This window comes from Ictalurus furcatus, chromosome 14 (assembly GCF_023375685.1).
Source record: "Ictalurus furcatus strain D&B chromosome 14, Billie_1.0, whole genome shotgun sequence".
Lineage (NCBI taxonomy): Eukaryota > Metazoa > Chordata > Actinopteri > Siluriformes > Ictaluridae > Ictalurus > Ictalurus furcatus.
In genome coordinates, this window is record NC_071268.1 from 4,241,381 (window position 1) to 4,255,905 (window position 14,525).

A 14,525-nucleotide genomic window follows, 5' to 3' on the forward strand; every position below is an offset into this window, starting at 1 on the left:
CCTATAGGTTATATGATTAATTGAATGTCTAGAGATTTGGCACACATTTTGAACCTTTTTCTGTCTGTGCACGAGAATGCATATTCACTTGATTTTCATAGCACATTAAATTGATTAAAACTTTGAAAGTTATAGAAGCCGTAAAAGAAAAAATATATATATAAATAAAGAATATGGGAAAAACATGTAGCAAAGCACTTCCTGAGACACAGGCTACGGCATGTACAGGGTGTTCATATGTTGATCCTAATATCATGTTTGTGTGTGTGAATTATGGGGAAGGACGTTTGAACCAATATGATGTACGGGTTAAAGAATGTGCTTTCCCAGAAAAGAGGTAGTTTTAGCCTCAGACAGTTAGAACAACTGAAACGTAATTTGGAGACAAAGGAGAGAGAGAGAGAGATAGAGAGAGAGAACAAAGAGTGAAGTGCAGTTTTTGGCTGACTGGCATTTACTGAATGGCAGAGCGAGGCACATAAAAGAGAGAAAAAATGCCAGGCAGGGCCCTCATCTGTTTCTCAGTGTGCTAAATTGCAGAAAGCCGATCCAGACCTGGACTCCGCCCCACCGCGACGCCCACAGCCAATAAGGAGGGAGGAACCTGCAGTTTCAGAGGCACCTCCTCACGATGAAGCGGCCCAGCATACGCCACTCCAAACCTGTCAGAACTGAGCCAGAAGACATCAGGAGCAGCATGACGCATCTGCTGGCGCTCCATGAAGTAGGAGGACGAAAATTTGGGGATGAACTTCAGATATTCTGCAGAGAATTCAGACCCACCACTCATGAACTACGACAACTGCTCATGGCAAAACTTGGCACGGACTGGATCAAGGTTTCATGTGAATTCCCAGAGAACGATGCCCACCTGATCAACCCACAGTGGGATGATGAAGTCAGCGCAAGGTACAGAGCACAAATCTCCAGCAGAGGCTGACGAACACCTTTCCTGTGCGACTGGACATGACAAAAATAGCGACGTGTAAACAACAAGACTCAGAGACTGTATCACAGTACCTGTCCCGGCTCACTGAGATCCATGACGCAAACTCAGGCTTGGAGAAACCCGACGCTCTAGCAGATGAGCATGCGGCCGTCACAGCATGGGAGGCACATCTTAGAAACAGCATTATGAACGGCATGAAACCAGAAATTGCCACTATAATCAAACAACAATGTATCACCTGGGACACCAGAAACCTCACATAAGTGGAAAGGTATGCAATCCACACAGAGAAGCTCCTACAAGAGGCAAAGGAAAGAAAGATGGAGAGGAGAGGAAGACCAAAAGCACGCAGACGAGGAAGACCCGGCCGTCAGGGCTATGGACCAGGATTAAACTGTTACAACTGCGGAAAAGTTGGACATTTTGCAGGAGACTGTCCAGAGCAGAAGCGAACTGACAGGTGGAGCTAAGGGAAGGGTGAAGCACCTGGGAACAGAAGAGGTGACATCAGACATCCAAACTTTAAGTTAGCTCACAAAGAACAGGAATATATGCACACACCCACATCCAACATTAGTCAGTCTGACAATTCACAAATGTCTGAACCAGTCATGACCCTTAACCTTTTAATGTATAATGCCTCCCCTATTACACAGTTACCATGTATATCTCTTGTAGTTAACAGGCAAAGTGTCACATTTTTGGTAGAGTCAGGAGCAACGTATTCAGTAATAAAACACTGCGAATTGAAAGAATATGTTAATGAGGTAAACCCTGATTGGACGCTGTGAGGGGAAATGACTCATTTTTACTTTGTAATAATTTTGTTCATGTTCATCTGAGGATAACGCCTAAGAAGGCCATGTTATGTCACTGAGATCAGCACAGAATGTTTATCTGCTTACAGAGACACAAACATGTTCTTCTGTTCAAGGTTCGTCTGCACATCTTCTAGAGACCCCTAAAACAAAGCCTGTTTGAACTGTCTCAGACCGCTTCTTATCGGTACACAGAAGTGTGTCATGCTCTGCGTTTCATATATATAGTAGCGGTTCAGCACAAGCACCTCAGAGCGCTCTCATTATTCTATCCTGCTTTATTCTATCCTGTATTAACCATCTTTCTGTAATAAACCTTTTTACCTTCAGAGGACGAGTCTGCGAGTGTTGTCTAATTTCCATGACAACGCCAAACCTGATTATTTGTTCCATGTTATCCTGTGTTTTTATTCTCACTACTTAATCATTTAAATAGCACACAGAGATCATCAATCCATAAAGGAAATCATGAAGACACAGAGGGAAAGACAAATAAAATATTTGAATATAAAATATTTAAATATGGAGAATTGTGGAGGCCATGTGGTCAGATCAGTAATTCCCTTTACACTGGCTACTTTCTCTGGAGGCTCTAAAGCGTCGGTATTAGGGGGCCAAGCACCGACTGAACGTGTGCCATTCTCCACCATTATGTGAAAATTAGTTCTTTGTCTCACTGTTTGCCCTAAGACCCTCCAAAACCCGTTCACATACGGCTTCTTCTTTGCATGATAGAGCTTTAAGCAGCATTTGCAGATGGCACGGCAACAGCCTCCGGCTGAATCCTAACTGTAACCTGGGAAGGTTCAAAACGTAATGTCTCCTTTTGAGACGACTGATTTGTACTGATCAGCAGGTATACAGTATTTAACACACCCTGAGGTTTCACACACACACACACACACACACACACACACACACACACACACACACACACACACTGTCATCAGCACCAGGCTCCGTGCCGAACGGGAACGCCTCTGTACACAAGATTTGTGATTGTAGGTCAGATTTAGGTCATGTGATCAGAAACTGGGGGGAAAAATAAACTACGGTCGAATTATTTAACTTACAGATCAGAACAAAAGCCGTGAGAACAAACTCCACTGCAGTGATCCGACTTAAAAAAAATTCAAATCAAAAATCAAGGTGTAGTGAAATTGATTATAAATTTATCACAAGCCTGATTATGATCTCTTACATTCATCAGATTGTTTCGCTTAAAAAGAACTCACTCTCATTTTGTATTTTTAACATCGATGTATCGTGTGTCCGCTTCGTCTCTCTCTCTCTCTCCCCCCGAGTCACACACTCGCTCACACTGCTTCCCCTCACGGAAATGACATGGTAAAGCTCTTTAACGTTGTTGTGTGTGTGTGAACATTTGCATTAATTCACATCAGCTCAGCGTCCCCTTCATGTTCCAGTAAAGTTTCTAACACACCCTCGTTAACGTCCGCTCCTGATGCAGGGCGAACTCGTGTCTCCGCTGGAGCGCTGAAGACTGAAGGGTTACCCGTAAAAGCTGGTAGGTCTGGAACAGGCGTGTATAAATATTTGTTTTTTGGACGATAGAAAGGAAAATACTCGTCCTGGATGATGAGAAACGGCGCGATATTACAGGCATCGGTGAATTCACCTCCGCACGCTGTTCGACAGTGTTTCTGCATTCAGGTTCAACGCCAAGCGACCGCATTAACGCAGATCAGTGATGCACTGTACAATTTATATGGGTTACTCTGCTTTTAATATGATGGGGGGGCGGGGGGGGGCAAAAACAAATCCAAATATTTAACTGAGCACATCAGAATGTTTCATATCTAGGAGAAGAGCACTTTCATATTCGCAGTCACTTCAAAATAAAAACTAAACGCTCCTATTTCAGAACATTAAAAAAAAAAAATCTGATTCATTAAATAAGATCTCGGCACGGCTCGGCTTTCCTGCAAACTCATCACAGAAGCCTCGTTTCGACCGCTCAAACATAAATCCACTCTTTAAATGCTCTACAGGTTTGGTTTTTTTTTTAAATCTCTACGTATTTGTTAAACCACGGAAAGCGTGCTCACGAATACAAAATATTACTGTAATCATAGTTCATATTTTTTAAAGCGCCTATATATATATACATATATATATTTCCCCCCCACATGTTCAAAAACAAAATTCGTCTCTTCGAAATCCCATCCTGCGGCCTACTCTTATGCTCTCCGCCGTGTCCGGTGGTCCAATCACAGACGTCCGTCCCCGTGGTGGTGAGTACGATGACTCTGATTGGTTCGGCACGAGCGCGTCCTCACCAGAGTCCGGTAAAATCGGCACCACGTTTCCCCTCCGGAGCGGAGACGGCCCCGGTTAAGCTTCTCCCCTTTAAGTGCAAAAAGCAGCTTCTATACTAAGCTCTGTCCTTTCGTCGTACACTCTGGAACTCGTCTGGGTTTTTACAGCTTTGCTTGCTGAAAGAAGGCCTGAGAGGAAGGACACAGAAACGTACAGGCGGTTATTCAGCAGCCAACAAACCTATTAAAGTAACGATGACTGGGTGTGTAACTGTTCACACTGCTGTGAGATTGTTACATAATAATAATAATCCCCCATAAATACGACAAAGCGATGTACTCTTATACTCTGAAGTGATTAATAGAATCAAGATGAGACAACAACAGAGAAGGACGGAGCGCGAGACATACCTTCATGTAGTTCTTCAGAACCTTAGTGTCAGGCTGCTGAAGCACTTGACAGAGTTCCTGTTTAAAAAACAAAACAAAACAAGCCAGTCAGAGTGCAGGCTACACCCAAAGGCCCTGAGCAGTAAAATGAAAATTTGTACAGGTTACGCAGACGATTTTACCTGCGTGATCTCAGGCGAGACGTTCAGAGAGGGCAGGTACTCCTGCTGCAGGAACTGAATAAACTCCGGGCCCTGGGGCGAAACACAGAATCGTTACGCAGAGGAGCGATGAGAGTCAGCTCCCGTTTCGACCGGGCTCGTGAGATCCGTTTACAGTATTAATAATAATAATAAGCTAAAAGTTTATACGGAAACATCTCCTCGACTCACCCTCTTGAGATGAATCATTTTCAGCGTCAGCGTGCACTCGGACAAGGTCTGAAAAGCACGGGATGACAACAATCACGCATCAGAGTTACACGGGATTTGGCATCTCGCCTGCGTTTTATAGATCGCAGAGACTCACCAGGACGGTCTGGGCGTCGGACAGGTCGAAGGTGGGTTTGAGAGGAGCCAGGAAGCATGCCGGGAGAATGTGTTTGTAAATGAAGTCTGGAAACCCGACTAAACCGTCTTTACCTCCTGGGGATGAAAACAGAGCGTCGGTTACGGACGGCAGCTGTGACGCGCCTTTAAACAGAGTGAAACGGTTTGTGTCACCGTGTACTGAACCAGCTGTAGATGGTTGAAATGACAATAAAACCACTTGAACTGGAAATATTCTGATGTAAACCGATGTTCGTTTGAATCCACGTGCAAAATTTAAGCCTAGCAAAAGATACTTCGCCTCGGGTTATACGCAAATCCGTCGTCTCGAGCTGTGCTTACCCCAGAGCTCCACTAGTCTGGAGAGAATTATGAAACAGGTCTTCTGGGCGACAGGGTCAGGGAAGTCCACCGCTCCCTGAATTATGGTAAACAACACACGCTCTATATTTTCAGCACCTGAGGAATAAAAAGATTGGAGTATGAACAGAAAGCTGTGCTGTTCCGGACCAGCTGGGGCGGGGGGGAGTGGTGGTGTTTTAAGACTCACCCTGGTTGGCCATGACCTCGTTCATACCGCTACTGGCAATGGTCTGGATGAAGCTGAAGTAGCTTCTCCTCAGCATCTGTTTCTCCAGCGCTGCGGTCTGATCGTTCTCTTCTGCCGGCCGAGATAACACTTCGAAAATGGCCAGAACCAACGGCATGAAGACCTGCTGCAGGAACGGAGAAACCTGACTCTACACAAACACACAAAAACACACACACACACAATTAGATGACATTTTTATGACTTAGAGATCTACAATGTAAAAAATTTTAATATATATATATATATATATATATATTTTGTCCATCTTTAACGTACACCCACTTGCTGAATCAAAAACATATCCATCATGATAAATAATGAGGACGGTCACTTTAATATTTTGTCATACTTATATTCATAGGCAAAGAAGAACAAAAATAAGGCTTCTGTATTTTAAAAAAAAAAAAAAAAAAAAAAAAAAAAAGGGGGGGGGTGGTGTTTTTTTTTTATCTTGATTGTATATGACCCGTTCCTTCCATTCAGGACCGTTCCGGAACAATCTGAACCCAGAACAGAATGAAAGTCGGTGATACGTGAGCAGTCCCTTCAACAGCGCACCTTAAACTTGGCTGTGATCTGGCTGATGAGGGGGATGAACTCCTGCAGGTCTTTGGGCTCACAGTCCTTCAGCATGTGCTCGCTGGCGCTGGGGATGAACGGCAGGACCTCCTCCTCCAGGCAGATGATCATGCGGTGGAGGAAGGAGCGTACGGCGCTGCGTAACGTGGCCCGTTGGACAGGACAGCTGAGCGCAGGCAGGAACGTCTGCAGGCAGTCCAGATAGACCCCGGAGCAGCCGCACAGCCTCACTGTCTGCTTATTACTGAACGCCTTGCTGGTGCGGCTGAGAGAGAGCGAGAGAGAGAGAGAGGGGGGGGGGGGGGGAGAGCGAGCGAGAGAGAGAGGGGTAAAGAACTTGGATGTGGACTATACTGATCTAAGCCGGGGTTCCCCAGCTTTATGTTCAGCCAAACCCCTTCACCCTACATGTGCCAGTCCTGAGCCTTCGCAGCAGGACTCGTGTGATGCGTGTGTTGTAGCGGACGTGTCGGAATGTACCTGGCAAAGCCCACGGCGTGCCCGAGGCAGTCGGCGAGTGCGGTCTGCCTCTCTTCGTCGCTCTCCTGCGCCAGTTTGGCCAGCAGTGGGCGGAAGGCCTCCATGAGCGGCGTGAGCAGACTGCGCATGAGCACCTGCTTCCTGTCAGCCGGGCTCTCGCCGTTCACAATCAGGATGCCGGCTGTCTCGAACATGAACAGCTGATCGTCGCTGCTCAGGAGGGCGGGGAAACCGTTTTCCTGGAGGAGTGCGAGAGTTACGCATGACATCTGCGTGTGAGAGAGTGTGTGAGAGAGTGTGTGCGCACAACACTTACAGGAGGAGTTAATGCCAGAAGGTCCTGTATTCGGCTCAGGATGTCTTCGATATAGGCATTCATGTGTTTACTGTTAAAAGAAAGAAGAAAAAAAAATGTTGCTTCCTGTATTATTTCACAATAACATTACTTGCACTGAGTTGCCATAGATACTGACTATACTGTATAGAGTGTCTATAGCTACACACACCCCTATAATTGTCTATAGCTTAGTCCTTTACTAATGTGAACTCAATAACACTATTAGCATTGACAGTGTGTGCGTGCTAGGCTAACCGACTTACTGTAGCGTTTTGATGAACCTGGAGAAAAGGTACGCCACTCTGCTGCGCACCTTCGGACTGCTGTGCCTCAGACCACGATGATCCAGAAACGCCATCTGAACACAACAAACACACACATTAACGCGAATAGCTTGCGTTTAGTGTTAGCGTGTAGACGACGGGCAAGTGGAGTTAAAACTCACCAGGACGACTGGAATGTGCTGAGGCTCCACGATGAAGAATTTGTCATAGCGAACCACGGTCTCGAAGAACTCCAGTGTGACGGAGGTGTGCTGGTACTCGCTTACGCCACTAGAGAGGAGCTACACACACACAGAGATTTAACATTCCTAAATGTTTTGGGCAAGCAACCCTTAATGTGTATAAAATTCTAAGCCCCGCAGTTGTTCCTAAATTGCAGGTTTATAATACAACACAATATGTGAGTAACGTACACACATTTAACACGCGCAATAATAAAAAAAAAAACTCCAAAAAGTTCGAGGACGCCTGGAATTCTCAGAGCGGAGCAAGCGAAGGAGTCTTCGTCTTACCGTCCTCATCATGTCCTGCAGAGTGCTGGCTTTCGTGGTGTCGCCGCTGAAATGAGCCCCGTGGGACGCAGGCAGGGCTTCTCCCAACATGTAAAACAAGCGGATCGCCACCTCCACCTCCATGAACCGGGCCGTTTGCCAGCTCCTACACACACGATATATATCTATATTTGCAGCAATGACCTAGCACATGTGTGTGTGTGTGTGTGTGTGTGTGTGGTGAAGCCGGGTCTTACTGCATAGTACTGGTGAAGACTCTATGCACGGACTCCAGTAAGAGTTCAGGAGAGACGTGAGCCAGGCGGTCCAGCAGCATCTTCAGCTGCTTCCTGTACTCCACAAACATCGCCTCGTCTTCGCCCTTAGAGACGGAATTAACATTTCCATAAAAAGGGGCAGCTGATAAACCTTCCTCACGCCGTATTAAGAGAACACCACGGCACAACCAAGTTACCTCGTTTTCGAAGTTGTACTCGTCGTCGTAGGTCAGTTTCTTCATAACCGCCAGCATGACGGCCTGCACGCGAAAGCAAAGAGAAACGTCAAAACGGCACGGCATCGGGCGAGAAAGAGGGGGGAAAGAAACAGTGACGGTGTGGCGATTTCTTACCTCGATGTTACTCTTCTGCTGATCAGTAAGAACAGGAAGCTGCGAAGGAGACAGGAAATAGAATCAGCCTACAGAATACAGTATCCGGAAAAACAGAGGTCGCGTCGATGTTCTGAAGGATCGGAGCTAATGATGGGCTGGGCTGGGCTGGGGTGGGTGTGTGTACCTGTTTGAGCACGTGCAAGTAGTCGTAACAGAAGCCCACTATATTCGCCGAAATGTCGTCATCCTCATGCATGAGCAGCTGCAGCATCAGTGGGATCTTGGCCTCCAGAGCCTGCAGGGTTTCTGCTGCCACCTTCATGTCTGCTGCTTTGGTGAGTCTGGTCCAGCTTAGCACCAGAGCCTGACCCATTCCGTTTACCAGGCGCGAGAACTTAGCCAGGAAGTCCACGTCCTCCTCCTGAGACACACAGCACCACAGTTCACTTTACACTCCGTTACTTTAACTACACTGTGCGAGACAGTTGACGCATAAATAAAACTAATTATTATTATTATTATTTTTTAGTTACTCCCGTTTTACAGCACACGCACCTGCTTCACGCTGAAGAAGCCGGCATTTCGCAGCACTCGTGACAGAGACTCCACCAGTTTGGTTTTGTCCACCGGGTCCATGCCCTTATTGACGATCTCAAACAGACAATCGCACGCCTCCTCTCTCAGCTCCTCCACGGACATGTGACTCAATAACAGATTCACAAACCTGCAAACAAACAAACAAACAAAAACACACGCTTTGCTTAACTCGCAAAACTGAATACATCTCACTCGGTCAGCAGTGGCGGACAAACTCTCACAGACTCTCTGTAAATTGGCTCCCTGTACCTGTCATTGGCGATGAGGTTGAGGTCGATCCAGGACACGTACGCGCCGACTACCTCCAGGCACTGGCATGTGAGCTCGCTGTGACTGCGCTGATACGTCTGCAGGATCTGGTACCACGACTCGACCAGCGCTGGGATGCACGTCTCTCTCATGCGGTCCTTGATCAGGGTGTTCCTGCGCGTCTCCTGCAGAAAGACACGCTCGCTGATTAAAACCACACGAGCATCATAAAGCTCGGACCCTTGTTTTTTTTTTGCATAACCAGGTACTAAAGATTGAAGTTCTTTTCTGTAATCCGGCTCCAGACTCTGGCTGTAGATAAAATATTATTTTTGACTGTTTACTTGTTATTTCAGTTCGCTGTGTGTGTGCTTTGCCTTTTATGGGCGTCTGTGGGCGTCACCAAATGCAAATTCATCAACACGCGCACACACACACACACACAGGTCAACGGCGTGACAAACCTCGGGGGTGTGCAAGATGTCCCGGTCCACCACCTCGGCGTCAATGGCCATGAGCGTGCGGAGATAGATGTCCAGGCCGTGCGGGTTCAGACCCACCAGCGAGAGCACGTCGAAGAAGAACTTGGGCCACAGCGTCAGGTACTCCATGACGAAGGTGAGCGCAAACACCTGCGCCGCCTTGTTCTTGATGAACGGCTTCTCGGGATGTGCGCTCATCAGCTGTGTTAACGATACAAGACATTGCACAAAAGGTTTAAACTTCACTGTAGACGGTCATCTTTCTTAGTTAAAACACGACTTATTTTTTTTTTTTTTTTGAATATGAAAAAGACTTTCGCACCTGCAACTGCAGCCATTTCATCAAAGTCTCTCTAATAAGCTGCTGCTGGGGTCCAGTGAGTCTCACATGCCTGTAAGGCGCACAAACAAGCAAGAGTTACTGGTTCGACTACGAGGGTGTCACAGCGCTCACGAGGACTACGTGTTTGTTGTGCCTACAAACACGACGTGTTTACATTTCCTACTTTCCATCCTGCTGGCTGCCGTTTACGAGACTCGGATTTTCAGAGCAGCGAGACGGAAGATCTTACCTGTATTTGATCTGATGCTCCAGCACTTGAAAACAGAAGAACTTCACGTGGTCGTCACTGATGGAAGAAAAACAGCAAAACAAAAACACAGTCAAGATCGCAGAGTAAACACCGTACTCAGGAAGCACGGACACGGTACGTGAAAACGCGCTGAACCTGGGTTACTTCCTGAAACTTTACAGGTTACGTCTGAAGGCTAGAGAAAACCGAGAAGACGTGCTGAGGACCCGAATGTGCTCGAGTGACCACGAAGAGGAGGGTCACTGAAAAGGAATCTGAGAGACAGGCAGTAGTCCAGATAGTAAATTCTTTCCCCTGATTTCAGACACACAGGAGAGCTTTCTTGGGCTCTCTCTCTCTCTCTCTCTCGCACACACACTCTCTATAAACTGATACAACGGTAAGGCCTGCCCTCGCTCTCGATATGAACCAGGCTTAAAGTGGACATAAAGAAACGAAATCATAAACCCCTCACTCATTCTCCTAACAGCACTGAATAACGACATGGGGGAAAATGTGTAGCAGCAGGTGATGATCAGAAACCAGGGGGTCTCACCTGTAGATGCCTTTGGCCAACGCTTCAGCGCACACCTCCCATCCGTCCTGAGATTCCTTCAGCTGCTCGAAATACGCCAGAGCCTGAGAAGGAGAAACAAATGCATCACTGCGATCGATCCGCGGCTCCGTAATCGATCCGCTCGCAGACGGAACAACCCAACACGCTGAGCAATCAACTCAACTAATACGACCAGCGATCTCTTAACTAGACTTTGGTAAACTGACATCGGGACGTTTATTCCTGCTAAACTATACGTTTGAATTACACCTAAATTTCACCCCTCGATTTGTCCGAGTCCAAAAAAATTCAGAAGTGAGTCGAGGTGAACTGTTACGATGTGTGGAATCGACTCCAAAGCTTTGGAATTCGAATCAGCGAATCAACTCCCTTTGTTTTGTTTTTTTGTATTAAACCAAAACTTCATTAGGTGACCGAGTGGCATTTTACGACTGGCCTAGTGTTCAGGACTATAACTCTTCGTAGGAGTCTTACTCTCTGTCGGTAGCAGGCGTCAGCGTTGGGGTTCAGTCCCATGAGGGCCTGCTCGTCCATGATGGCGGAGAAAGCCGACTCGCAGGCCATGTGTGGGTTAGCTCGCTTCCACTACAGGATCTCTCCGGTCTTCCAGGCAAACACAGGCTTCACGCATCTGCCAGGAGCACAGAGAAGAAGCACAGAGATTTAAGGTGCTGTGGTTGAAGTGTATGAGGCTGGAACACAATTATACAGTCTGAGCAAAGGGAAAGGGAAAGTGAAAGGGAAAGCAAGCATCACATGCTGGTGATATGACAAAAAAACATTATTATTATTATTATTATTATTTTAAATTACTTCAAATCGACAGCATCAATCCAGTACCGTTTAATTTGTAATGATTAAAAACTTTTTAAAAAATAAATAAAAATACATCACTGTACCAACGATATCTGCGAAAAGTGTATTGTGTAATTGTTTATCAGAGTATCGATATGATCAATATATCAGCCGAATATTAGTAACTGTAACATATTTAAGGCTCTTAGGATAACTAGTAACAGGGACGCAATCAAGGTAGCTAACATTAGGCTAAATACTGCATTGCGTAAACTAATAAGCAAAAACTACACTATATGGTCAAAAGTTTGTGCACCCCGACATCACACTCGTACGTGCTTGTTGAGCGCAACAGTCCAGATGTATTCTCCCTTTCCTGTTATGACGTGCTCCACTCTTCTGGGAAGGCTTTCCACTAGATTTTGGGGCGTGGCCGTGGGGATTTATTCAGTTACACAACAGTCAGTCAAGGTCAGGCGCTGATGAGGTGATGGGTGAAGAGGTGCAGGTTCCAGTTCATACCAAAAGGTGTACAATGGGGGTGGGGGGGTGTTCAATCATTGTTCATCTGTGATTCTGGATGTTGTTGCACGCTGCTTCGATTATTCAGCCATCCTGAATTTTTCCACATCCAAACGGATCTACTACTCCAACGACCGACGCACGAGGTCGTGTGGAACATGGTTCGGTGAATGGTCGCGGCACGCGAGCTTAGAGTCAGAGTCTGGTGCTGCAGACTCGACGTCAGCGACAGATGACGACACCCTTTGACTTGGAAAGATGTGTTACATTTTCAAATCCAACCATGAAAAAAAAAACTGTCTGTTCAAAAGTGTGCAATGAATCAATTATTATCTTATATTATATTAACATGTTAAAAGTTCAGCAACTTCGGCCGTCCGAGGCACCGTTTGTGGCAGTCACGCTCCTGAACATGACGGCCTTCTCCTATAAGGGTTGGGTTCGCGACGACGAGACGTCGGACCCGTGGTTCGAGAATCGGACGCAGACAGAACGAGGCACGAAGCCCAAATCAACACCAAACGCTGGACTGAGATAGAAACAGCGTAAACACCTCATCTCGTGTGGCACTGAAGTGAAATATACAGTTATAAAGTTCGTCACACCAATTTTAAGAAGGATTTTTACATCTACGCCCTTAACCGTGACCCTTCTGACCACAAGTCCCACGTCTTAACCGTCTCGAAACCTAAAGTTAAGGACTTGGAACTTAACCTGGACTTATCAGTCTTGACTTGTGACTTCCTCTGTTATAGTCAGTGTGTGTGTGTCTCTCTCTGACACACACACACACAGAGGAAATGGTGACAGTGGCTAAATAATCACCTCTGGTCCCTCAGTGTCCAATAGGAAGCTCAGATTACAGTGAACGTTTCGTTGAAGAACATGACGCAACACAGATACAATATTCTGACCAGTCTCGTGTTTACTGGTCTAACTGGGGGATAAAAGTTCTAACACGATGTGGGGGTTGTTGTTTTTGTTGTTGTTGTTAAAATGGCAGCTTGTTCCAACAAAATGTAGTAAGTTAGTAGTGGAAGTGCTCCAGCTAATGCTAGCTGGTCACAAGCAAGAGTTGCTCAAGACTACCACACTACATAGTGTTCATGTGTTACCGAACCGTTACAGCACACGGTACAGTGTTGGTGTTGTGGTACAGCGCGAGGCCGTGGGGGTTTAGCCGATTAGCCCATCACATGCGTCTCGAGCTCAGTAACGTGGCGTGGCAGAGCGCTACACATCCGCTAACACACACACACGGTGGGGTCGTTTTCAAATAAAAATAATTAATAATAATAAAAGTGTAGTAGTTGGATAGATAGTAAAACGCTGTGTTAACGGACGCACACTCACGCGCGCGGGCTGTGGCCGGGTTTCCCCGCGCCTTTATAAAAAAATAAAAAAATAAAAACCCCCAACAAAACAAAAGCCACAAAGTTCCCAGTGGAATTTCAAAAAGCGAAACATTTGACAAACACCGACAGAACCGAACCAGTGGGCGGTTTCCATACCTTATTCCCGAGCTCAGGGCTCCATGGTGTCGCGGTAAAATCCCGGTAAAGAATGAATTGTCAACACTTAACGAAGGCGACGTTCGGCGCTCGTGCGGCTACAGCGTGTCGAAGCAGAAGGAGCGGAAGTGCTGCCGACGTCATCAATCTGCTCGCCGGTCAACAGGAAGTAGTTAGGTAGACCACGGTGACGTTTCCTTTCCAAAACGCCACCGGGATGAATTTACTCCTCGTTCAAATCAACTCGGAAGTAGTGAATACACAGCGGCCCTAAAAAGTATTTAGACACTTAGAGTCTCGTTTACAAGCACGAGCTCAAAACTTATTTTCCTCATGATGTAGAAACGCGTGATTATTCACGCATACATACTCTACATCATCGTTTTTATTTTATTTTTTACTTTAATCAGGAATTTAGTTCTCATAAAGAGAACTATATATATATATATATATATATATATATATATATATATATATATATATATATATATATATATATATGCTATTCATAAACACACACACACACACACACACACACACACACACACATATATATATATATATATATATATATATATATATATATATGTGTGTATATATATACACTCACACTCACATATATGTATGTAAATTTTATATATGTATATAATATATATATATAATTATTATTATTATTATTATTATTATTATTATTATTATTATTATTTCATTAATAGGACATCTATTTTTTGAAGAAAACCATTCAATCCAGTACGGGTCATTTTGACCCTCTTTATGCATTCGTGAATGTTTTTGGTTCATGCATTGTAGGGTTAAATATCAAAAATCTAAAAGGTGTGAATCATACCTGACACCTAGAT

The 14,525-nt window shown here is 45.5% G+C and overlaps 1 protein-coding gene across 1 annotated transcript; it reads right to left on the minus strand.

Annotated features, from left to right (window-relative positions):
• Window positions 1–1,557: 1,557 nt before the first annotated feature.
• xpot (exportin, tRNA (nuclear export receptor for tRNAs)) lies at window positions 1,558–13,929 on the minus strand. The gene is made up of 25 exons (XM_053641369.1): window positions 13,666–13,929; window positions 11,312–11,468; window positions 10,817–10,899; window positions 10,261–10,317; window positions 10,011–10,080; window positions 9,671–9,889; window positions 9,207–9,391; window positions 8,916–9,084; window positions 8,545–8,781; window positions 8,379–8,417; window positions 8,223–8,285; window positions 8,005–8,129; window positions 7,769–7,913; window positions 7,418–7,537; window positions 7,236–7,330; window positions 6,952–7,021; window positions 6,636–6,874; window positions 6,135–6,420; window positions 5,535–5,724; window positions 5,327–5,443; window positions 4,965–5,080; window positions 4,829–4,876; window positions 4,619–4,690; window positions 4,458–4,514; window positions 1,558–4,235 (listed from the first exon to the last, which is right to left on the minus strand). Exons 2-25 carry the CDS (start codon window positions 11,399–11,401, stop codon window positions 4,209–4,211), a joined length of 2,919 nt encoding a protein of 972 aa, XP_053497344.1. The 5' UTR covers window positions 11,402–11,468; window positions 13,666–13,929; the 3' UTR covers window positions 1,558–4,208.
• Between the last annotated feature and the right edge of the window lie 596 nt (window positions 13,930–14,525).

Bases quoted from the DNA above. Each gene is read 5' to 3' on its own strand.
- xpot (XM_053641369.1), bottom strand. From the start codon at position 11,401: ATGGCCTGCGAGTCGGCTTTCTCCGCCATCATGGACGAGCAGGCCCTC. The intron at 7,538-7,768 runs GTAAGACGAAGA...GTGTGTGTGTAG, and splicing joins TGCAGGACATGATGAGGACG to CTCCTCTCTAGTGGCGTAAG. The intron at 6,421-6,635 runs GTACATTCCGAC...GCTCTCTCTCAG, and splicing joins CACGCCGTGGGCTTTGCCAG to CCGCACCAGCAAGGCGTTCA.